The sequence below is a fragment of the Pleurodeles waltl genome, chromosome 8 (genome assembly GCF_031143425.1).
Source record: "Pleurodeles waltl isolate 20211129_DDA chromosome 8, aPleWal1.hap1.20221129, whole genome shotgun sequence".
NCBI lineage: Eukaryota > Metazoa > Chordata > Amphibia > Caudata > Salamandridae > Pleurodeles > Pleurodeles waltl.
The window spans coordinates 1,520,300,074-1,520,324,842 of record NC_090447.1 but is presented as its reverse complement, the minus strand read 5'-3'; the positions used below and the strand labels follow the sequence as shown (position 1 = coordinate 1,520,324,842).

General features: G+C 46.8%; 1 protein-coding gene across 1 annotated transcript in view; it reads left to right on the top strand.

Moving 5' to 3' along the window:
* LOC138249620 (zinc finger protein Xfin-like) overlaps positions 1-24,769 on the top strand; it is a 318,126-nt gene that overhangs the window by 25,274 nt on the left and 268,083 nt on the right. Inside the window, exons 4-5 of the mRNA XM_069203568.1 lie at positions 8,282-8,557; positions 24,206-24,316. Coding sequence (XP_069059669.1) covers positions 8,282-8,557; positions 24,206-24,316 — 387 coding nt within the window. The remainder of the gene's footprint in view (positions 1-8,281; positions 8,558-24,205; positions 24,317-24,769) is intronic.

The window sequence follows — 24,769 nt, the reverse complement described above, 5'->3', positions numbered from 1 at the left end:
GTACCATCTAGGGAGAGAGGGATTATGCCATGATGCTGTTGTGTTAGCTAGAAAATAAAGGGGAAGTTTATAAAACGAAGACTAAAGTCTTACCTATGCCCTTTGGTTCCATGTGCAGTTTGGGCAGGATCAGGAACTGTGGTAAATCAGACTGTCAGCACCCATCTGGGGCTTAACATCGGTATGTGCCTGTGACATAAAAAAAAAGTGAACAGTGCAGTAGACCAACTAGCAACCAGTAAAATGCAGATGGTGAATAGGCTCCCACCAGGATAGCAAATAATTTCCCTGGCACAATAGATCAATGCCCCATGTGTCAAACATCTCAGGTTGATTTCTTCCATATGATGTGGGACTGTGATATGATAAAGAAGTGATGTGATATGTTAAAGAAATATTGGAGATAGATTGTGGCTCTGATTGCAGACAGTACATGTAGAGGAATGAAGGTGTCCTCTTTGCTGTGCCCAGGGCATATGCACAGAAATAAACGTTGAAACTGTGAAGATTTGGAGAGCTGGCAGTGATGATTCCCAAAAGGAATATCACAGTTCCTTTTGAAGGCAAATAGACTCCCCAGTATGGGTAAATGGAAAGTGGGTGTATTGAAATGAGTGAGAGCTAAAGGGGCATTCCTTGAGGCTCAACGAAAACAAGCTGATAAAGTTATCTCACACAATGAATGGATACATTACAGCTTGAGCCAAAAGCCAGATAAAATAGTATCATCATAAAATCTTTATTCAATTTTCAAAAGCAACCAAGAATGCAATACTTATAAATATAAAACCATCTCAATAAAACATTTACACATAAAAATACCAATCAATAAAACCTATTCAGGTCACGATCTCCTGGACATCAAGGCAGCACGTAAAAACAGAATGCAGCAAGCATAACAAATTCATTGGGGAGCATCTGTAAAATCAGGGCCGGTCTTACTTGAGGAAAATTCAACAGCTTCAGCAAGGGGCCTAAAATTGCTTTTTGGGCATGCTAAAATAACTTCAAAATGTAAGGTGTCCCGCGGAGACCTGCTGTTGCAGCCGCAGGGCAACCTACAATCAGATGAGGCCCAGCCAGACATAGAGGCCAATAAGTGATGAAGCAAGTTAAACCTAAACCTAGCTAACAGAAACCTAACCTGCTGGTGGCTAACCTGAGATAGATAAGTCTCCATGCCCTAAACAGTTTTCAGGAGCATGTGTCCCCGCACCAAGGGTTTCTGCAGCTCCCACTGTTCTCTATACAACTGTGCCTGCTCCATAAACAATATCCTAACAGATTTCATATCACAGGAGGACAACAGATTTGGGTTGTTGAAGATATCTGGTCTTCCAAGTGAGACAAAAGCTGACTTTTATGCTTCCCAAGAAATTTTAAGCTCCTGGTAAAGGGCTAGACAATTAGCCGGGATCGAACGGTCCTCCCTAGTCTACACATTGATCCAGCACAGAAGAGGGCTAAGTGCCACTGTGTCAGATACATAATTGAGAAACAATTCCTCAAGCACTGATAATGCAGGGGTGTAATGAGGAACCTAAGCTACTTGAAGGCCAAGACTGTATCCAAGGGGTGATCTGCCACATTAAAGATCTTAGAGCTGGTGGACTTGGGGCCGACAACCATAATGTAGGATTTTGCAAAGTTAACAGACAAATCTAGATCCTCTATCTTCTATGAATGAAACAAACTTATCGAGAAGTAGATCCAACCCTCTAGCTGTTCGGGCCATAAGGACTGCATCATCTGTGTATAACAGAACTGTAAGAAATCTTGCTCCTGCCCTGGGGCAGTCCGTATGAACGTAAAGAAGGGTGGACTCCAGCCCGTTCACAAACAAGGTAAAGAAGAATGGAGCATGGATACACCCATGGCGGACACTGCTGCTAGTGGGAAAGGACCGGGTGCATGCAGCATCCTGTGAAAAATGCACTTAGGCAGAAGTTTTGGGGTGCAGGTCTGCTAAAAGTACCACTATATTCAGGTCAACCCCCATCTTAGCGAGCAAAGCCCACAATTTGATATGATTCACCCTATCAAATGTGTCAGGTCCATAAATGCTAGATGCAAAGATTCCGACCGGGCCACGGTGTTTTTATTTATAACCAGATACAGGTTTAAATATTGGTCAGAGGTGGACTTACCCAACCTGAAACCATATTGACCATGTAGGAAGCGGGCCTGGTGAGGGGTGAGTACCTATGGTATTATCACCTTATACCAGGGTCAGGTATCCCCTATTAGTGAGGTGTAGTCGGTGTCTAAGAACCCAGGGCTCTCTAGAGATAGCTGTGGATGAGCAGCCAAGACTTATCTAGGAGACATGCAAAGCTCATGCAATACCACTGTAGTCACACAGCACTTACACACATGAAAAGAAAACACTCAGTGTTACGAAAATAACAGTTCTTTATTACAGTAACACAAGCACTAAAACATTAGATAGGCGATACTCCAATAGGAGGTAAGTAAACACTATTATATGTACAGTAGCAATCAGAAATTGGCATAAAAAAACAATAGAAAACAGTGAAAACCAATAGGTAATACTGAAGGCCTATGGGAATGCGAAAGTCTGGCCCCCACCCAAGAAAGTGGAATCGGTAGAGGGGAGCTGGAGGAACGAGGAAACCCACAAGGTAAGTACCAGAGCGCCCCCCAGCCACCAGGGGAAAAGAGGTAAGTAACTGTTTTTTTCCCAACCCACCAAAAGGACTTCAGAGAAGGATATTGCAAGACCCAGACAAGACTGCAAGAAACCAGAGGTGGATCCTGGAAGAGGAAGACGTTTAAAAAAAAGTGGACCAAGTCCAGTTCACGTTAGAGTGTCCGGTCGTAACAGGAGCCACTACCCACCTGTCTGTGATAGCAGCACCTAGTTGACGGTGAAACAAAGACGGTCAGCAGTGCAACACTGGAGCAGCCAAAGATGCAGTCTGTGGTGTGGGAAAAAAAAAACACCAACAAGCCTTGGCAAAGGCAAATGCCACTAAAGAAGAAAAGTGGAGCTGCAGGGGGACCAGCGAGGTCCAGGGGAGCTCAGCCCATGGAAGGGAGTCCCGGGTGACCCTCAGCAACAAGGAGAGTCAGAAGAAGAGGAGGCAGCCCTCACAGATGACCCACAGGCAGCAAGCCCAGGAGTCATGGAGAGGCCACGCAGCACACCTGAAAGGAGGTCCCACGTCGCAAGAGCAGCACGCAGAGGGCTGTGCTTCGCAGGGCAGAGTGCTAAGGCTACACTGAGTCTGAAGATCCCCTGGATGAGATGCCATCAAGCCTTGGTAGCTGCAAGAGACGCTGTGCACAGGGTTACTGCCCTGCGTGGAGAAGCAAGGGCGTACCGTCTCAAAAGTTGGACAGCTGGTAGAGAGGACAACTCCAGACCACCATCTGTGATGCAGGATCCACGCAGCTCAGGCTGAGAGGAGATCCACACAGCCGGTCGCCGTTGCAGTTGGTGCCTGCGGATGCAGAGAAGTGACTCCTTCACTGCAAGGGAGATTCCTTCATGCTTCTCTGACAGATTGAAGACTTGGTGCCCACAGAGGGTGCACAGCCCAGGAAATGTTGCAGTTGCTGGAAGGAGCACAATCTCCCTGCACAATCTCCTTGCAAGCAGAGTCGTCGATGGGGATGCAGATTATCGGTTCCTGGGCCGTCCAGTTGCAGTTCCAGTGGCCAGAAGGTGAAGTAAACGATGCAGAGGAATCCTGCTGGAATCTTGCTCTTCAAATCTGAGGACCCACACAAGAGGGAGACCCTAAATTGCCCCGGAAGGGGAATTGGTCACCTAGCAGGGTGACCACCTATCAAGAAGGGGCTATGATGTCACCTGCCTGTCCTGGCCACTTGGATGCTCCCAGAGGCCTCTGCCAATCTTGGAAACAAGGTGGCAGAATCAAGTGACCACCTGGAGGAGCTATGGGCACCACCCCTGGGGTGGTGATGGACACGGGAGTGGTGACATCCCTTTCCATTGTCCAGTTTTGTGCCAGAGCAGGAGCCGGAGGTCCCTGGGCTGTTGCAAACCAGTTTATGTAAGGAGGGCACCAAATATGCCCTTCAAAGCATACCAGTGGCTTCAGGAGGCTACCCCTCCCAAGCCATGTAACGCCAATTTCCAACAAAGAGAGTGTTACCTTCCTCTCCCACAGGACATACTTTGTTCTGCCTTCCTGGGCTTGAGCTGGTCAAGCAGGAGGAGGGCAATAACCCGTCTGAGCAGTGGCAGCAGCATGGGCTGCCTGGAAAACCCCAGAAGGCTGGTAGGAGCAATGCTTGGGATCCTCTCAGGAGCCCCCAGAATGCATGGAATCATACAACCAGAGCATGTATAACCACATCAGTAGGGGGGTTGTGGTCAGAAATTGTGCGAGACGAATACTGTGTGCTGGCTACCCACTCGTGCACCTCAGGCGTGCATAGGAAGGCATCCAGCTGCGCATGAAGGCCATGTAAATTGGTGAAGGAGTAATCCCTCTCTTGCGTGTGCTGATGCCTCCAGGAATCTAGTAGCCCCCACTCCTGCTGCCAGCGCACAAACGCCTGAGATACTCGTGCTGCAGGTGTTTCTCGTGGGGGGGGGGGGAATAGGAGCAATCCATCTCTAGGTCTGATACACAGTTATAATCCCCACCTAAAATGACAGAGCCCATCAAATACGCGGCTAATTTTCGAAAGAGCTCATTGAAAACCTTTGCCTGACCCACATTGGGACCAGAAATGATTGCCAGTGCTACGTAGTGCCCATCCAAACGCCCGAGCACTAGAACAGACCCCCTCCGGATCTACAGTCTGCCCAGTGTGCTGAAAGGGAACTCCTGCCCTAATCTAAATTAGGATGCCGCACGGAAAAGCTAAATAAGTCGTGTAGATGAGCCTCCCTCTCTGCTTGTGCTGCAATGCTATTCCCTCTGCAGCGGTTAAATGAGTTTCCTGGAGTAGGGCTATGTGCCCTCCTCTCCCCTGCAGATATGAGCGAATTTTGTACCTCGTGGTCATTGTGCGCATCAACCGTTTGTTCCAAGCTATAATCTTATACGTTGTTGGGGTCGCCATTCTATCGCTATGCAATAATGTCTCCGGCCGGGTCAGGTGTCTGCCTCTCTTAATATAATGCGCAGTCATCTTTTATATAGAATACTCATTCATAGTTGCTGCACCACAACAGATCTTCCCCAACAGTAACTGCTATAATCCCCAACAAGTCCCCTTCCCCAGGACAAGTAGGTTTCTTCCCCTCATCCAAACAAGCAATTAGAAAACCAGCAGTTTATCAACAGTGGGAGCGTCCGTATCGTGCCCAATCCGAGCAGACCACCCACCTTCATCGCCACCCCCGCCCGGTCCCACTCCCTCCCCTCCATCTGTGATGGTGAAGTAAAGTACCCCTAGCATCATGCTCATCAGATGGGTTGCAGTCTGGTCACTGTGTCCACACCAGGGCATGTATATACTGGAGTGCAGGGAGGCACTAAGGCAGTCCACTGATGTTCACTCTCCGCCCCTAGTACGACGTCGCTGCAAGGTGCCCCAAAGCCACAATCATCTCAGCCCAGTTCACAAGGTGTATCACATGGTGATCCCCTTCCCTCACCCGCTGACTGGTGCTAGAAGAGGTTGTCCGCTGTGTGCTGCATAATTTGGGAAGGTCGTCATCCGTCAGCCCGTCCAGGCTATCAATGCTGGAGGCGTTAGAGTGCCGGGATCCATCCCCTGACATCTGGGAGGGCGAAGTTCTTCCACCTCTGCCACCACCTCCTGTATTGCCCGCTGCTGTGCTCTCTGTGCCTTGTCCCCGGATGCGGGCCCCCGCCTCTCTCTTCTTCATTAAAGTTTTCCCCCCTCTTGGGCCTTTCCACTGAGCCCAACATGAGCCTGCGCATCTAACCAACCTCTTTAGATGTGTGGGAAAAGCTGCATGCCCTCCTGCATGATCACTTGCAGGCGTGCCTGGAAAGAGCATAGAATATGGAAGGTCCAGTTGCTGCAGTCAATGCTTGGCTGCCATGGGCGATGCATGCTGCTGTTGGACAGCCCTGGTGAAGTCTGGGAATATCATTACTCTCTGGTTGTCTCTATGGATATCACCCTTCCCCTGGGCACTGGCTAGTATGTGATCACGGTCCTTGTAGTAAAGCAGCTTCGCTAACATCAGTTTTGGAAGTGCTCTGGGTGGAGGCGGCGAGCCCGGTACCCTATGGGCTCTCTCCAGGGCATAGAAAGAAGATAGGTCCCCCCAGCGCCACCTTCTCGCATATCCCAGTGCCTGTGGTCATCATGCAAAATTCCCAGGTCAGCGCTCAATGTGTAAATTTTCCCTTCTAGGGCTTCCCTGGTGGCCATGACAGCTTGTAATATATCTTGTAGGTTGGACTGGAGGGCCCTTCCCTGGCGGATATCATGGTTTAGGCCTGGGGCTCTAGAGTCTGGGAGTCCAGGTCAAAGTCCCGCTTCCTGGACACCTTCCTTATCTGGGCGTAAGGGCAAATCCCAGTGGGCAGTCCGACAGGGGGCAAGCTTCCGCCTGTCCATAGGCCACCCCTCTGGAGGTGGGTCCTCTCTTTTTTGGCTCTCTTGTGGGTCTGGCCCCCTGATCTCAAGCAACAGGTGGGCCTTTAACCAGGAAGCTTCTCTCCTTTGTTGTGGCCTCAGCAGGTTTCTGTGTGTCCTCGATCAGAGATGGGCTGTTGCGCAGGCCTGCTGTATCACACCAACCCCCAGCGGCCTGGCCGCAGTCGCACCAACCTCTCAACTCTCCTCCCTGGAAGGATGTCCGCCAGCCCAGGGGGGAGGCCCCACTGCTCTCCCACTTCCCCCCTCTCTATCTCAGTCGCTCTGTAGGCCATTGGTTCCGCATTGCAACTGTGCCCCTTCTGGTGGGCAAGATGTGGGCCCCGCGGGCAACAGGCCCCCAATTCCCTCGTTTCTTCCAGTGAGTCAAGGGGTGGTTCCTCCCATCTACCACGCAGTTCCAGGAGGAGCCCCTCGCTGGTGTTGGTGGTGTACCGTGCTTTTGAGTCTGCCTCCGGTGACCTGGGGGGCCACCGGTAGCTCACAGGATCTGGTATCTCTTGGGAAGGCCCCCTCACTCACGCAGCGGTTGGGCCCACCATCCTCCCGACTACTGGAGCGCCCCCAAGCCCACCACGCTGCTGCTCCTCACCTCCAGGTAATTCGGGTGGGGGTGCTCAGTCCTGCCACCGCAGTGCCTATTTCAAGCGGTAGCTACCTTCCTCCAATGGGCGCGGCCTCCGGGCTAACATGGCCACAGCGACTCGGCCCGCTTTTTTGGATCTTTTTGCCAGTGCTTAGGCCACTCACCCGGGGTCTCACAAGGCGATCGGGTGCCGCCCCGGGGTCTCCTGACCTTCCGCACTCTGAGGTTCCTTGCAGGGCGCACTGGGGTCTATAGCATTGCAGCGGCAGCCTCTAGTTCACTGGAGGCCAAGTTCCCGCCATCTTAGTTTCCTTTGCTGCTGCCCGCATGGCGCCTCCTTCTGCCGCCTGGATCCTTTTAACGGGCGGATTGCCCTCGCCCCAGGGTCCTCCCAGGGTTCCCTTTCCTCTGCTCGCTCTAGGAGGATAGACGGCCGCCAGGGCTATCAGGATTGCGGCGGGTTCAGGATTGCTGGGTGGGAGCCTTCAGAAGTACGTCCTACTCCATTGTATGTTGGCCATGCCCTCTCCTCCTACTTCTTCCACTTTGACTGCGAACCCTCCGATTATATGCCTGCAACATGCAGTCACACACGATCCATCACACGCACTGCTGATACTGTTTAAAAGACGGGCTACAACCTTCACCATCGCAGCTCAATTTTATTTGTTGACTTCGTCAAAGCTGTGCACCTTCTATCATTACGTTTGGGTGCAGGCTTGTGTCAGATGACTATACGCTATTGATTACTGTATGTCCGATAATCTGTCAAAGACTATGATGTGTCCACCCTTTTCTATGCACATAACCCCAAAGCACTGACTCTACTGCAAGGTGGTAAGTGGCACTTTACACAAACACCAAACAAAGACAAAATGGAAAAATATTCAAGATTGCAATTATAACTATATATTTAGACAGCTGTATCTTACAAAATGGAAATATGTAGACATTTCTACTCTGCTTGTATTCTGGCTGAACATAAAATGTTTCAGAAATTAGGGATAATGCCAGCTGGAAAGTAGGCAGTGAGGATTTAAGACCTCCCTGCAAACTAATACTGTGTGAATTTGCATGATATCTTATTCTAATTAAAATATTTCTGTATTTCTTTTATAGGTGTAACCGTGTTTGCACTGGATGCATTCCCTGTAAGCAAAGAGGATTCCCAGTTTCTGAAAAATCCTCTAAGTACAGACAGAAGGAGGTGCTCAGATCTGCTCAACAGAGACGGACAGGATTGTATAGTTCCACACATCACAGACAGAAAGGAGAGCACTAATCCTCTCCGCAGAGACAGAAGGGAGAGCCATAATCTGCTCAGCACGGACAGAAGGGAGAGCCCAGGTTTGCTCTGCACAGACAGAAGGAAGAGTCCAAATCTGCCCAGCACAGGTCAGAAAAACTGGTATCAAAGTAACTATTTCAGATTCACTGTAAAACAATTTAAGAATAGAAAATGGTATACGCCTGTTTCTATAAATGAAGCTGAATGCGCTGAACGCCACCCAGTGCAGAATAGGAGCAGTGTTGTGTTCTGTTACGCGGTTTTAGTGCATGACAGCATTTGCCAGCTCCTGTGCCTCTTGACACCTTAAGTTTTGGCGGGCAGACTGATGTCTGTGATTGTTGCTTTACGTGGTGTAGAGTCTTAACAGTTGGACACATTTACCTTTCTACTGGCAGGGGTAACTTGGTTTGTAAAGTAAGAGTTTTCACAGAGTCTTTTGTAAGATGATCAGTGGTCGCTGCAGCAGCCGTCTAGCCTAACCTGCAGAGCTATGTCATGGGTTACACCTGCGGGATCTCTGCAGTCCGCTTTTGGCCTGGTTAGCCTTTTTTCTAAACAGTGTTAGCAGAGCATTAATGGATCATGAGTGATTGCTCATTGGAGTGTTCCAGCTACAGTATTTGTGACTTCAGGTTCCCATGTAGGATGTATTGTTCCTCAACTTCCTTCTCACAGACCTATGTCACCCTTCATTATTAATCACATGCATCACTCTAGCTGGGGCAGATATGTCTACATCTACCCTTTTTCTGTTATTCTTTGGCCTTTTGTTCATATATCCTCCTGTCTGGTATCCTTCAGCTCAATGTCACTGTGTGAGAGTCCCTCTCTCTCTGTGTCGCCAGAACCTCTTGTGCCTACCTGAGATGCTCACATTACGTTCCCAGAGGATCACTGTTCTTTGTAAGTCTTTATCCTTGATGCCCTCTATCCTAGGTCTCTCTGGAATGAGTGATTGGAAGGACCCCTAGGCAGAGTAACAGACAATAAAAAGCAGATGGACAGACAACTATACAGCGAGATGCACACCAATCAAGGGTAAAGCAGCAGAGCCAGGCACAGCCCTTCTGTCACTGACAAGTGAGAGATAGCTCTGCGATCTGGGTAGTCTATGCTGTGTGCGGGATTAATCAGATGAACAAGGTACAACACTGCCATCTGTGACAAAGGAGAGACAGTTCTGCTGTCTGCACCGTGTGGGAACTCAAGTCAGCTGAGCACGGGATGACTCTACCCCTTTGACAAGCGAGTGTATAGCCTTCTGCTCCTGCCTCTGGAAAGACAGAGGCAGATGGGCCTTCTTCTGGGACTCACTTTGTTTGTATTTGTGTATGTGTATGGTAGATTTATTGTGTGAACCTTGCCCAAAGTCAGCACAAAGTCAACTAGTTTGTCAAAGGTTGCTGGATTGCCTTAAGATATAGCATTCTTTAAATAAGTATCAGTCAGGATTTATAAAGTTCGGCTAATCACCCAATAAGGTATCCAGGCACTGGCGCTTCCACTTCCAGTGCTAGTGCTGCCGCTGGAAGTGTGTCTTCAACTGTTGCCCAAACTGGAGTAGTCTTAGTAGTGGGGTATTGGTTATATATTTGGGGATGTTGTTCCAGATGGTGGATGCATGGATGGAAAAAGGGCCTCGACCTTGGTTTTCCTTTTGTTTTTTCTTTCTTTCTTTCTTTTTTTTTTTTTTTTACACTTTTAGTCTACATTCTGAGTATCAGAAGGCAAGGGGTCATCTGCCAAGAACCACCAGAGTCTGTAAGCTTGTCTGCGGGATAAGCCTGAGTGTTGGCCATGGTGGCTTTCTAAATTATGCAGCTGGTTTTGAAGATGATGCAGCCCCAAGAGGAGAGCTACTGGAGCTCCTTGATTAGATTACTTATATAGCGCGAATGTCCTAAGGCATCACGGCGCTGACATAGTCTGGAAACTATCTTTAATTATCCTGCCAGACAGTAGCATACTACAAAGGACATGACTGTCTTAAACAGCCAGGTCTTTAGCAACTTACGAGAACTAAGAAAATTATCTTGTACTTTAAGAGCGCCTGACATCTTGTTCCAGAGAACACTAGTAAAGTACACTATTCTCGACCTCCTGAGTTCGCTTTCTTGAATCTGGGAATAATCACTTATCGTGATGATGCTGAACAGAGAGCTCTTTTTTGTAAATACCATCTAAAATTCTTTCTGAAGAACTCTGGCCGAAGTCCATGTAAGGCTTTATGTGCCAAACATAATGCTTTAAAAGCAATTCTTTTTTTTTAGCTGCAACCAGTAAAGCTCAGTCAAAGCATTTTTTACAGATTGGTGTTTAGGAATATTTTTCAGTAGGTGACAGGCAGTATTTTAAAGCATTTGAAGCTTATTTAAGGGTCCTTGTCTCATACCACCATATACCGCTTTATCGTAGTCCAATCTAGACAGGACTAGGGCAATCACCAAAAATGTTGCTGCTTTGGAGGAATAAACAGTAAAACTTCTCTCAGCATTTTTATGATAATAAAGCAGGATGAAAATGCTGAGGAAAGTTTTACCTTCAGGATGGGAGTTGTGATCCTAGTTCTTCAGGCTCGGGTTGAAGTGTGCTGTGGCATGTATTAGTTGTGAGTGTGGAGTCTGGATGGACTTCAAGCAGGACAGCAGATGTAAGAGTACTAGGGCTGGAACACCAGTTCTGAAGTAGTTTTTTTGGAAGAAACAGTTTCACTTTTTTTTTTTTTTAAAGAGTGAGTTGGAACCAGGATGCCTTTGTGTTTTCTGACAGCGTGTACTTTATGGGTGAGGTTGGTGTCCCAGTGAATCCAGGTGTCTTGGCATTCAATGATAATTAGGTTATGAAGCTGTCAAGGTTAATGTCATTTGGGCCAGGTTTGTACTGTTTCTTGATGATTGTGCTTGGTAAATAAAAGGAATTCTGCCGTGATTGGGTTGAGCTACAGGTAGGTGCTGGAACCCAGGTCTTGAGGATGTGCAGGCAGTGTTTAAGGCCTGGTATGCCTGAAACAGAGGAGACATTCAAGTTGAGTTGTGTATCATCAGCATAGTATTGAAACTTGATGCTGTTATTTGTGAGTGGAGCGTCAAGGGACTCCAGATATTGGTTAAAGATGACAGGAGATTGTATGGAATCCTGGGATATTTTTGGACTTGGAAGTGCCATGTGAATGAGCTGGTGTCCGTGATAAAGGTAGAACGAGAACCAGTGAAGAACATTGGCGATGAATCCCATTCAAAGCTCAATAGTGCATATGAGGGTAGGATGGTCAGCTTTGTTGTAGGCAGCTGAGAGTTCCAAGAGAATCAGAAGGCAAGGGGTTACTTCATCTGTGGTCAAGAGGGCATATGGTATATAAGGTAGTGGCCTTCACGCTGCAGCATGATCTGAAGCCAGACTGGTAGTTGTGCAGGAGATAGTTAGCATTGATGCAGTGGTGGAGTGAACATGCAGAGCTTTTTAAAGACCTTGCAGATGAATGAGAGGTGAACAATGGGCTGGCAGTTCATGAGGTCATCAAGTTCTAGGTTGGCTTCTTTAGGGTGGGAATATCTGGCATATTTTTTGATCTTCTGGGAAGATGCCATAAGTCAGGGAGGCATTGACAATGGTGAGTAGGGGTGAGAGAGAGTCCAATAGAGATATTTGATAAAGGACAATGATATGATATCATATACATATCATATCATATCATATCATACACATAAGAAGTGGTTTTGTTTGAGTTGCAGTATGTTGGTAAGGTCTGTTGAAGATAGAGCTTTGAAGGCTGACCATTGCAGTATTCTCTGGTTTGGGGAGGGCATAAAAGATGAAGCAGACTTGGTTTTGTCGACGTGCTGTTGGCTCTTTTGTATTTTTTCACTGAAGAAGAGGTTCATGGCGATGCTTTTTCTGTGGTTGATGCACTGCTTGATTGTCTTGTATAGGGTGCTGAAGGCTTTTGCTTGCACTTGGATTGAACTGGGGTGTGGATATTTACATAGTTTTCCATAAACGTGTTGTCGTTTATAGAAGGCTATTGATGTTGGATGGGGAGTTGATAGAGTGAGCAAAGTATTTGTCTTTGGAGAAGGATCTTAATATTAGGTTTTCTCTTTTGTGTTGATCTTGGTTTGTTGGTAGGACGCTGAGCAGGGAGATAGGGACGGCAAAGTGGCTGGTCCAGTCCCGTGGTATAGGTGGCGTGCTTTGGATTGTTGGTGATGTTGAGAAGACAAGAGCGAGGATGTGGCCTTTGATATGTATTGGTTGTGTGACCTGTTGATCCATGTCGAATGTCAGTGATATTCAAGAGTTTTTTTGTGCTTGGGTTGTCTGTGAGTTTGAAGTCAAGGGGATGATGCAGGCTTGTTGAATGGATGAAGTGGTGAGGAGATCTGAGAATTTATCATTGGCTGTCATGTCCTGCTGGGGGAGTCTTGTAGGTGAGATGCTAGGTGGCAGGCTGAATGGCAGAGATTGGGAAATGACAAGTCAGCATTTCTGTAAAGTTGAGGGCTACTTGCTTACCTAGGATGTAGTACCAAGAGGACTTGGGGATGACAGAAATTCTTCCTCCCATTACATAAGTACAGTCCACATGATGAATGCTGTAGCCTGTGGAAGACATAGGTCTAGGATGCATGAGGATGTTGGGCAAACCATATATCTGTGATGAAGAGGGTGTCAAGCTTGTGAGGGATTGATGTCTGTGCTGTCTAGGCTCTGGAGTACTGCAGAGCGAGCATTAATGAGAATGAGATGAGTTATGTAGTTTGAGGGTGTGTTGTAGTTAGTGGGATGTGTACGAGGTTGGGCCTACGTGTTCCATGAATGCTATGTGAATGGCTTGGTCATTTAGATCTGAGTGTAATAGTGGGGATTGGCTTATGGGGTGATGGTTAAGGTACTTGATTGTATCTTACAGTGTACTTTTCAGTGGAACAGAGGTTCTAGCCCAAGATCCTTCGTGGCCCAAACAGACTATAATAACCTTGTCGGTTTTGCCCTTTCTGGGGATGCCCATGTGATGGGACGCCCTGAAAAGTTGACTGAAGTAGAGAGAAGGCAGGAAGTGAGATCATTTCCTGTGCAAAGGATGTTGGGAATTGAGGTCCTCTTGCTTGGTTTCTTTTAAAGATGTTTTGACGTGCAGCTAGTGATGACTCACTAATTTACATACAAATCTGAAGAGAGAGAATTAAAAGGGGAGGGAATTAGGGGAATGGAGTCTGCTTGTCTTCCTTTAAGTATGTTTTTGACATGCAGCTAGTGATGACTCACTAATCTACATACAAATCTAAAGAGAGAGAATTAAAAGAGGAGGAAATTAGGGGAATGCAAGCTGCTCCTTTCAGCTTATAAGAGGTTTTAAGGTGTAGGCCTTTACTGGGGTTTCGGAAAACATGAATTTCCCTATAGTAGCCCTAATCAAGTGTAGTTGCTATAATTGTGTACATGAACTAAGCTGTGTTGAGCGTCTGCTCGGTCTGTCTTTTTTGGGGGTGGGGGGCATACGCTTACTATTTAAAAGCTGTGCTTGGTTGTACAACTGCATGTATGTGTTCTATGTCTGTGTAGGCAGAATAATTCAAAGCTGGTTACCCAAAAATGGAGAAGACACCTCACAGGAGCAACCAATGAGTGCAAGTGTAGTTTAGTTACTGTGTCCTAGGTTTCTCATACTCGAGAAGGAGGGCATCCCTTTCTGAGAGCAGTTACAATGTTAGCTGCTGCAGAGAAGGTGGACCCCCTAGACTGCCCCTCTGTAGACGCCTAGCTATTGTGTTGTTGTTCATCTACCAAACACTGGATGTGTTTTCATTGTCTGGACAAAACATTGTCATGAGTTACAAATGTGTTTAGGGAGCATTGCTATTGTTTATTCTCCTGCATCCCGTAGCACATATTAATAACAGATATAAGGAACGTAGACGGTGAAGGCTGACATGTTTTGCTGCCCTTATTGTTTCTTTACTTTCTTCAGGCCCTGAGGACCATTATCGAATGGGGTGTATCCCACATCACTTCTGCAGCTTCAACCCTGCTCTGACAGACATAGTGGGTATAACTGAACAGCTGTGCAGGACCATGTAATTTGTAAACTATGTGTTTTGGTTCGACTGTAAATTAACCTGGCATGTACTGTGATTTTCAAGTCTTGCGTAGGCACCCAATGTTGCCCATGCACAGCTATTAAATAGTGGATGGACCCACAACAGGTAGCAGTCAGACACTCATCACATGGTAGTTACTGTATACAGTAGCTGATCCTGACCAGGGTTAATTATAGGTGCATTACTATTGGGTGCCCGAGTCATGGTCCCTCTGACTCCATTTTGATTTGTAAAAGACCAGCCCTTGTGCTGTTAGATGTCAGGGCAGCCCGGCCTACCTTGTCCAGACTCTAGCATTGACACTAGACTGTCAGTCTCGTTCCTCTGGTGAGTCAACAATTGTCTAGGCCAGGTAAGCATAGTGCTTAATGGAAATTACAGAAACGACTTCAGGTATTAGAGGCAATATAGAGAGCAATCAATCCTGCCCGCTTGACTTGAGTACTTCTGGAAAAACAGATGCCAGAAGCAGCAAGCTGCCGGACTTAAGTGTTAGAGCCACAAGTCATCATGTCATGCTAGTACTCTAGCAAACCCTTGTTTTATGAGTTGAGAATCATTTGATGATTATTGGTGGCAAGGTAGCACAGATGGTGCTGCTATACTGATTTTGTTGTGAAGTTGGTAGGGGGCAAGAATACACAGCGGCTTACTGTAAGTTGGCAGGAGAATTAGTTGAGCAAATGGCAAGTAGGTGTATAACTATCCAGACACAAGAGAGTCTGACCTGACCTGGAGCAGATGTCATCACTAGCTCAGTCCCGTTCTAACTAAAGACAACTTAACAGCATATAACCAAGCATCAAAGGGTTCCATGACTTTACGACAAGTCATTGAAAGTAGGATGCTATGTAGCTTCCCTCGTATTCTTAGAAAGAAACCAAGCAAATTCATAACTAAGACACACACATCCACACTGAGCTAAAACTAACAAAGAATAATACCCACGACTCACCAAAGACATAGTACTCGCAATATCAAACCAAACAATACCTACATTTAACTACACAATCCTCTTCTCCATCAGTCAAACAAAGACAGAAACACACATCATGCAAACCCAGCACAGATGAGCCAGTTCATCAGACTAGCCTGAAAGAGCTTGATTAATAACAAGAGAAGCTAAACTAAAGACTGAGGCCTCATTACGACTTTGGCAGGCCTCGCTCCATGCTGGTGGCGGGAACATCCACGGATGCATTGGTCTTGCCTCCTCATGGAGCCAAGGCCAGCGCAGCTGCGTACAGGGGCCGTGCAGCACCCACAGAGTGTGCACTGTCTGCTCAAGCATACAGCGCTCATTCCGTCGGTCCTGCATAGGGGGCCCCTGCACTGGTCATGGACAGTGCAGGGGGTCCCTAGTGGCCCCTTTTAGGTTTTCCACCAGCTTTTCCGTGGTGGGAAACGAGCCACAGAGAGGATGGTGGAAAACCATTTCCTAATCAGCACAGCGGTGCTGAATTCAGCACCGCCGCAACTGTTTAGGGAATAGGTCCGCCGCCAGCCTGTCAGGACCTCTGATTTGCAATCTGACGGTCAGACTGTCAGTACCGCAGCGGTCCGGCCTCTGCTGCGGCCCTGGCGGCAGGCAACGGTAGCCGTACCATCGCACTCTTAATCGTCCCCTGAATCACAAACCTCAACAATTCTCCTCTTGCAAAAGAGATATAAAATGAACATATGAAATTTTAAATTCTCAACACATGAAGAACTTCGCAACCAAAAACAGTTTGTGTCTCAACCCCTGACACTAGTAAAACAGTATGGTTTTCAAACCTTACAACTGAAAAAGAAACCAGGTATGTTTTAACCCTTGAAACTGAAAACAGGGTGTCTTTCAATTCTTGACTTTTAACCTTTCAACCTTATTTTAACCTTTCAGTTTTTTAACTTTTAAAACTTTTTCATCTTTTTAAAACTTATTATCCTCTTCTTAATTTTTAATTTTGTTTAAAAATACTTTTATATCAGGGAGGGTGAAACGGGGGAGCGTTGTATTTATCTCTTTTCCACTGGGCTTTTTACCTGTTTCCGGACGTCTCTTCTGCCAGGCACCCTCTTTGAGCCTGTACCGGAAGTGAGGGTCAGTTAGAGCCCTCCTTACGGCCATTTACACTCTGCGGCACCACGAGTTTGTGGTCTAGTTGACGTCGGGCTCCAGGCCTCGGCGCCATAAATGAGCCTAGTTGAGCGGCCGCGCAGCGGACGCACGCAAGGCAAGCCCGTCCGCGCCCGAACAGGCCCAGGGGCCAGAGATTATGCCCTTTTCCATAAGTGTGCGGTCCCTCTGGGAGATAATGGCAATTTTAAGCCTAATAATGCTAGTAATTATAAGGTGCTGATCGTAGGGCTGCTTGTACCTGTGAGGCATGTAATTGGTCAGCACCATCCCCTCAAACTCTAAAGGAGGTCAGAGCCCAGTACAAGAGGCCTCTGAGGTCTGGTGTGGCAGCACAGGACCAGTTTATAATCAGCCAATCCGGTACGCTTTGCTAAATGTTCGTTCACTCCCCAAGCACAGACTTGAAATCAGTGAAATGATTGACATTTGGCAAATTGATTGTTTATTACAGAAACCTGGGGTACAATAGAATCAGGTCCTGACTTTGTTGCAGCTTCCCCACCAGGGTATACTTTTTATAGACTAGATAGATCCCACAATGGGGGGGGGGGTCTTGGCTATTATCTGCAGGACTATGTTTGTATGTACTTGGTCTGGCCCCACTGCTGAAACTTGTGAAGCCATGGCTTTCAAGATTTCTCAGAACAGTGGGGTACTGCTGGAAGGCCTCTTGATCTATCGTCCGCCAGGCCCTCCCTCAAACTTTGTACTATCTTGGGCTAAGCTAATAGAACCTATGGTTCTGTCCCCAAAGGCAATTATATTGGGCGATTTTAATATCCATTTTGATGAGATTTGTACTCCTGTTGTCAGGGAGTTTTTAGATTTTATGGAGGCCTTGGATTGGAGACTCAGAGTCTCGGCAGCCACCCATAGGGCAGGACATATATTAGATGGGGTCTTTGTTCGAACCTCTCTACAGCTGGCTTTAACCATCACCTAACTAAGTTGGATGGATCATTATCTGTTACATTTTTAATTTGACACTATGCATTTCCTTGACCCATACAAGGAGGAGAGCAAAGTTTTTAGGCCATGGAAGCAGATCAAAGTGGAGGAGTTAATCCCGGCATTAGAAGAGGGCTGGGACAAGGCCAAGAAATTAGCGCGGCCACTGCTTTACAGTTTTCAGCAAGGGGTGGAAATGGCCATGGCTCAGTTGGCTCCCCCCAAAATCCGGGGGCCTAGCAGCCGGAAGAAGTTCGGTCACCCCTGGTTCACGAACTAACTTAAATCTTTTCAGAGAAAGTACAGAGAACAGGAGCGTAGGTGTATACTAAATCCAGTCCCAGAGGCAAGGGCGGTAATAAAGTCCACTCTTAAGGAGTACAAAGCGGCACAATTTAAGGCCAAATCTAACTTCTACACTGCCAAAGTGAAGGAGGCATCAAATGCCCCTAGAGATCTCTTTAGGACGATAAAGGCATTATCTTCTGATTCTGATTTGGAAAATTCTCAGTAATTTTGTGATAAGGGTGCCACGCACTTTGAGAACAAGATTCTCCATATATATGCACATTTTGCTCCTCATGACATCCTTAGAGAACTTCCCTCCATGACAACTACCGATTCTAATGCGAGTCACAAAGTTCTATCTGACTTCCACATCCCATCTCACGATAGTATCAGAAAGACGATCCTTGAAATTAAGTCAGGCTCCCCTTCCGATCCGTGTCCCCCTTCCATTTTTCACCTGGCCCCCGACCTGATGGCTCGGGCATTAGCTCCCATTTATCAAGAGGTTCTGATATCTGGGGTGTACCCTTCCTCATGGAAAGAAACTACAGTGGTACCCCTTAAGAAAAAGCCAGATGGTGATAGGCAGGACCTAAACAGTGTACGGCCAAAAGCACTTCTTCCCTATCTGGCAAAGATTTTAGAGAACATTTTGAATTTGGAAGTAGCCGATTTCTTAGCAGAAGCCGAAGCCCTTGACGGTCTCTCAACATGGCCTCAGGAAGGCGCACAGTACGGAGACGGCCCTGATCTCATCTTCAGATGCTATCCAGAAACTGGTAGATGAAGGTCAAAGGGTTACTTAGGTTCTTTTAGACTTATCGGCGGCGTTCAATACCATCTCCCCTCACCTTTTATCATCTCGCTTCTATCAAGTGAGGATCAGAGAGCGAGCGCTTAAGGTCTTGGAATCTTTTCTTACTAATAGATGGACCACTGTTAGCTGCAGCGATTTTAGATCCACACCATATTTATTTCCTTGTGGGATTCCTCAGGGATCTTCCCTTAGTCCCACTTTGTTCAATGTGTATGTTGCCCCGCTGGCCAGTCTGATTCGATCTTTTGGTTTCATTATGTCCTCCTACGCAGATGACTCTCAGCTTATTATCCCAATCAAAAAGCCTTGGGAGGAGATTGCGGACCGGTTCAGCAATTGCATGCTAGCTGTGAGCAATTGGATGAACACTAATTGGCTTAAAATGAACGCCACCAAAACCGAAATTCTCTATTTCGGACTAGGAAAAGAGCTATGGAGCTCACGTTTGTGGCCTTCAGAATGTGACACACTTCCTCTACCCACCACTGTTAGCAGGAACCTGGGCATCCTGTTTGATGATCAGTTATCCTTTAAAAACAGGTTAACCATACTTTAAAGACTTGCCTCTGGCTCATCAAAATGCTCAGAATATTTTTTCCCTATCTTTCGCATGAATGGAGAGTCTCTGCTATCTTAGCGCTGGTGATGTCAAAGGTAGATTACTGTAATGCCTTATTTCTTAATTTGGATAAGGCTCTGATTAACAAATTACAATTGGTCCAGAACGCTGCCGCCAGAGCGGTTCTTAATCTCCCACGGCGGGTATCAGTTAGAGAGATCCTCAAATAATTACATTGGCTGCCGGTGGCTCAGTGTATTATTTTCAAATCGCTCTGTCTAACATATAAGGCAGCTCATGGGATCGGTCCACGCTACCTCACCACCAGGCTTTGCTGGCATGTGCCTAAGAGAAACTTGAGGTCTTCTAAAGCTTACCGAATTCAGGTTCCCCGAACTTATAAAGCTAAATGGGACTACACAGCCTTCACTGTGGCTGCTGCTAAAAGTTGGAACTCTCTTCCCTTGATCATTAGGCAAGAAACCTGCTACCTAAGGTTCAGGAAATTGGTTAAAACATGGCTTTTTCCCCAGTAGTTTCTCTCTTTACCTATTGTACCTAGTCTTGCACTTTTATTTAATCTTTTTTGCTCTCTCTCTTATCGTTTCTGTTTCCTTGGGTGGGCTCTTCGCATTGTTGCTTTCTCCTGCTGCTCTCTCTTTTTCTGTTTTAGCGCTTCGATGCTCTTTGTGAGTAGGAATGCGCTTCATAAATACGCCATACATACTTTAGAAAATAGGATGAAAATAGAATTTGCTACAAAAAATAGGGTTACTAAAACGTTACCCACTGAACACAGGGTAATGGAACTTCCTCACAGTTCTTGATAATTGGCGTTGTGCAGAAGTGAAGATTTGAGACAGAAAATGATATTTTAAATTTGTTAGGTTCACACTAACTTTTGTCAACAGAATTGTGCACAGATTGTCCACACAAATCACGCTGTACAGAAAATGTTGTGAACCCAAGCATACTTCAGAACCACATTCTAAAAATTTGAAACATAAATCTCATAGAAAATATATACTTGGCTATTTACAACTTATCCCTACAATGTCAGTGATCCGCTGTTTGTAGCCATTGACGAGGGAGTGAATCTGAATTAACAAATCCTCATGAAAAGATGTTTTCATCAAAGGCACATCCACAGAGATGAATAAGCATTCCTCTTCTCCTCCTGATGGATGGTTAGTGTAATCCTGGGAGTTCTATGGGCGCCGTGAAAGTCAATCAACGGGCAATTCAAAATAATACATGTTTGTGTGTGTACACAGATTTAGTAAAGGTTCTAGGTGATCTAAATGTTCCTAGCTTTTAGGATTGGAAACTAAAGACTTCATTTAATCACAGATCAGGTACACTGAGGACTCTCAAATCTAAGCTTTCTCACACTCCTTCTGCAGGATGCTGGCCTGGTGTGTGGTGAGCACCTATGATGCTATCACCTTATACCAGGATGGGGTATCCCCTATTAGTGAGGTGTAGGCAGTGTCTAGGAGGCCAGGGTTCTCTAGAGGTAGCTGTGAATGAGCAGCTAAGACTTATCTAGGAGACGTGCAAAGCTTATGCAATACCACTACAGTCACACAGCACTTACACACATGAAAGAACCACACAGTGTTACAAAAATAAAGGTACTTTATTATGGTAACACACACTAGAACACTAATAGACAATACCTCAACTGGAGGTAAGTAAACACTGTTTATTATGTATACATTAGCAGTCAGTAAATAGAGTAGAAAGCAATAGGCATTGGTAAATCAATAGCAAATAGTGAGGGCTCTAGGGGAGGGCCAACCCACATACTAAGAAAGTGGAATGTGAAAGGCAATCCCCCACCCCAGGATGTGGAATCGGGAGAAGGGAGCTGGGGGAACTAGGAACCCCAAAAGGTAAGTACCAGGGTGCCCCCCCAGCGACCAGGAGAGGAGAGGTAAGTACCTGGTTTCCCCCAAACACAACAGGAGGACTTTGGAAAAGGATTGTGCAAGACTCAGACAAGACTGGAAGAACCCAAAGGTGTATCCTGACAGAAGAGGAGATGCAAAGGAACTGGACGAAGTCCAGTGCGAGATGGAGTGTGCGGTTGTGGCAGGAGCCACTACCCACCCTTCTATGGATGCAGGAACAGGTCGATGGTGGACAAAGAAGGTCAGCAGTTCAGCACAGGAGCAGAAGAGGAGTTACAGATGTGATGTCCCACGTCGGTGATCGAGATGCAGTTGGTCAGTGGTGCTGGAAAACCACCAACAATCATAGACAGAGGCAAGAGTCTGAGAACAAGGTTTGCAAAGCTAAAGAGGACCAGCAAGCCCCAGGGGGACTCGACCCAAGCAAGGGAGTCTGGGGTGACCCGCAGCAGCTGAGAGAGTCACAAGAAGAGGAGGCAGCCCCCACAGGCAACCGACTGGCAGCAGGCACAGGAGTCGCAGTGAGGCCCACTCAGCACACCTGAAGACGAGTCTCACTTCGCTGGAGCAGAAGGCAGGAGACTGTGCTTTGCAGGAAGGAGTGCTGGGGGCCAGGGCTACACGGAGCCTGAAGATCCCTTGGAGGAGGAACAAACAAGCCTTGGTAGGTGCAGGAGTCTCAATGCACAGGGGTGCTGTCCTGCAAGGAGAGGCAAGGGCTTACTAACTCCCAAGTTGGACAGCTGGTAGAGATGACCAAGGGGACCACTCCAGACCACTACCTGTGATGCAAGATTCACGCAGCTCCGGAGGAGAGTAGAGCCATGCAGCTGGTTGTCGTTGCAGTTGGTGCCTGCAGATGTAGGGGAGTGACTCCTTCACTCAAAGGGAGAATCTGAAGGCTGAAGACTCCCCACCCTCGGAGAATGCACAGCCGGGGAAATGTTGCAGTTGCTAGAAGGAGCCAGAGAAACAATGTTGCAGAGCAGAGTCGTCGCTGTAGTTTCAGATTGTCGGTTCCTGGAGGGTCCAGTTGCAGTCCCAGTGGCCATAAGATGAAGTAAACGATGCAGAGGAGTCCTGCTTTAATCTTGCATGTCGAATCTGAGGACCCACCCAAGAGGGAGACCCTAAATAGCACAGGAAGGGGGATTGGTCACGCAGCAGGCTGACCACCTATCAGGAGGGGGCTTTGACATGACCTATCTCACCTGCCCACTCAAGTGCTCCCAGGGGCCTCTGCCCACCTTGAATTCAGGATTGCAGAATCAAGTGGCTACCTGGAGGAACTCAAAGAACCACCCCTGGGGTGTTGATGGACAAGGGAGTGGTCACTCCCATTTCCTTTGTCCAGTTTTGCGCCAGAGCAGGAACCAGGAGTCCATGGACTGGTGCAATCCGGCTTTTGCAAGGAGGGCACCAAATGTGCCCTTCAAAGCATACCAGAGGCTTGGGGAGGCTAAACCCTCCCAAGCCTTGTTACACCTATCTCCAAGGTAGAGGGTGTTACTGCCCTCTCACAGAAAATCTTTTGTTCTCCCTTCCTCTGCCCGAGCTGGGCAAGGAGCAGGAGGGCAGAAACCTGTCTGAGGGGTGACAGCAGCGCAGGCTGCCCGGAAAACCCCAGAAGATTAGTAGGAGCAATGTTGGGGTCTTGTAAGGAGCCCCCAGTGTGACAGACATGTTTGATACCAGACATGCCCAGGGTCGGAGTTACCATTATGTTGCTGGACACAGTATCTGTATCCAGTACACGGGTAAAATGGCTTCTTCGCCCTTACAAAGTCCAGTATAATGGCGCTGGAGGTTTTGCTCATGCATGGGTGGCCTCGCACACAGGTACCTGCACCCTGCCCTCTGAGCTAGGAGGGCCTACCATAGGGGTGACTCATAGTGACCTGGTGCAGTGACCTGCAGTGAAAGGGTGCATGCACCTTTTCATGCAGACTGCAATAGCAGGGCTGCAGTCACATTTTGCATGGGCTTCCATGAGTAGCACATTACATGCTGCAGCCCCTGGGGAAACCCTGGTGCCCCAGTGCCCTGGGTACCTAGGTACCATATATTAGGGACTTATATGGGGGCACCAGTATGCCAATTTTAGGGTGTGGAAAGTCCTAAGCAACCAAATTTGGAGGGAGAGAGCACAATTAGTGGGGTCCTGGTTAGCAGGATCCCAATGAAAACAGTCAAAACACACTGACAGCAGGCAAGAAAGGGGGTTACCATGCCAAAAAGAGGGTACTTTCCTACACCTTCCACCCAGATGTCACTCCTACGTAAGACAACTGGGAGAAGTCTGAATCTGTAATAAATTACTTGCCTATACAGCCGTGGGCCCCTCTTATTGCATTGTAGACAATTATTGTCTATTGGAGATTGTGGTTTAGTGAATTGGACATATTTATTTGATAGAATGAGCTAATGCTATAAAGTATTTTTGCACAAGGTGAATCAGTATTGTATCTGGTGGTAATGACTTTTATCATCATACACCAGAGAGAAACCACTGATTCTGAGATGAAAGGCACTATGACACTCTTTATCTTCTGTAAGTCTTCTAATATCTGTGCTTATTAGGTGTGTTATGATGCCTCATACGCTCGTCGTGTCCTGTGATGTCTCATTCAAACATTGAGTGTGGTGTGGTATCATACACATATTTGTGTAACTTAAATATAGAATGACGCAGGGGGAATAATAATGTAAAAACTTCCCCAGTTGTATGTGTTTTCCTGACTAATTCCCAGACACTGCATTCCAACACAGTCTGAGTTCAGTGTTTCAACCATTTCTGGGCACTGCTCTGTTGAAATTTCATAGGATTGTTTCTTTTATTCTCTTAGGTGATCCATTAGTGGCTTCTAGGATTTCCGAGAGCTTTGCAGATGGCTACAAAACAGGTTTCCATCAGGAGATGCAGGATGAAAGCCTTACTTGCAACTGACTTGTAATTTCTTCTTAGCCTCCTTTTATTACTAAATATTTATTGATATGTGTTTTACAGGAATGGCTGTGATGACTTCTCTTGCTTTACCAGACATGAAAAAGGAGGCAGAAGCTTGTTCCATGCAGCATCAGGAGTCTAAGACAAAAGAAAACATCAGTAATCTTACAGGTGAGTAAAAGCCTTGAGTGATCTGCTGCACCTACATTTGTGTAGCCTTTCTTCTATGTTCATCTAGTCACTGAAAGCTGCTAATTCTTCATGATTTCACTTTGTCGTGGGTTCCTACGCTTACCACTAGTGTGCCAGGACCACAGAAACTATTTTACCAAGCATTTTACCACTTGTCACGCTAAGCCTTCGTTGTTCAACCTCATCATCCTTAATGCACTGTTGGGGAGTCTGGCGATTATTATCAATTGGAGATTGTAGTATTAGTGACTTGAGCACATTTAACTGACAAAATCAGCTAATGCACTAAAGTACTTTTACACAAGACCGATCAGCATTGTGCCTGGTGGTAATGACTTGTGCCATCATAAACAAGATATGAATAATTAATTCTGTGACCAAAGGCTCTATGACACTCTGTACCGCCTGTGAGATTCTGTGTTAATAAGATGT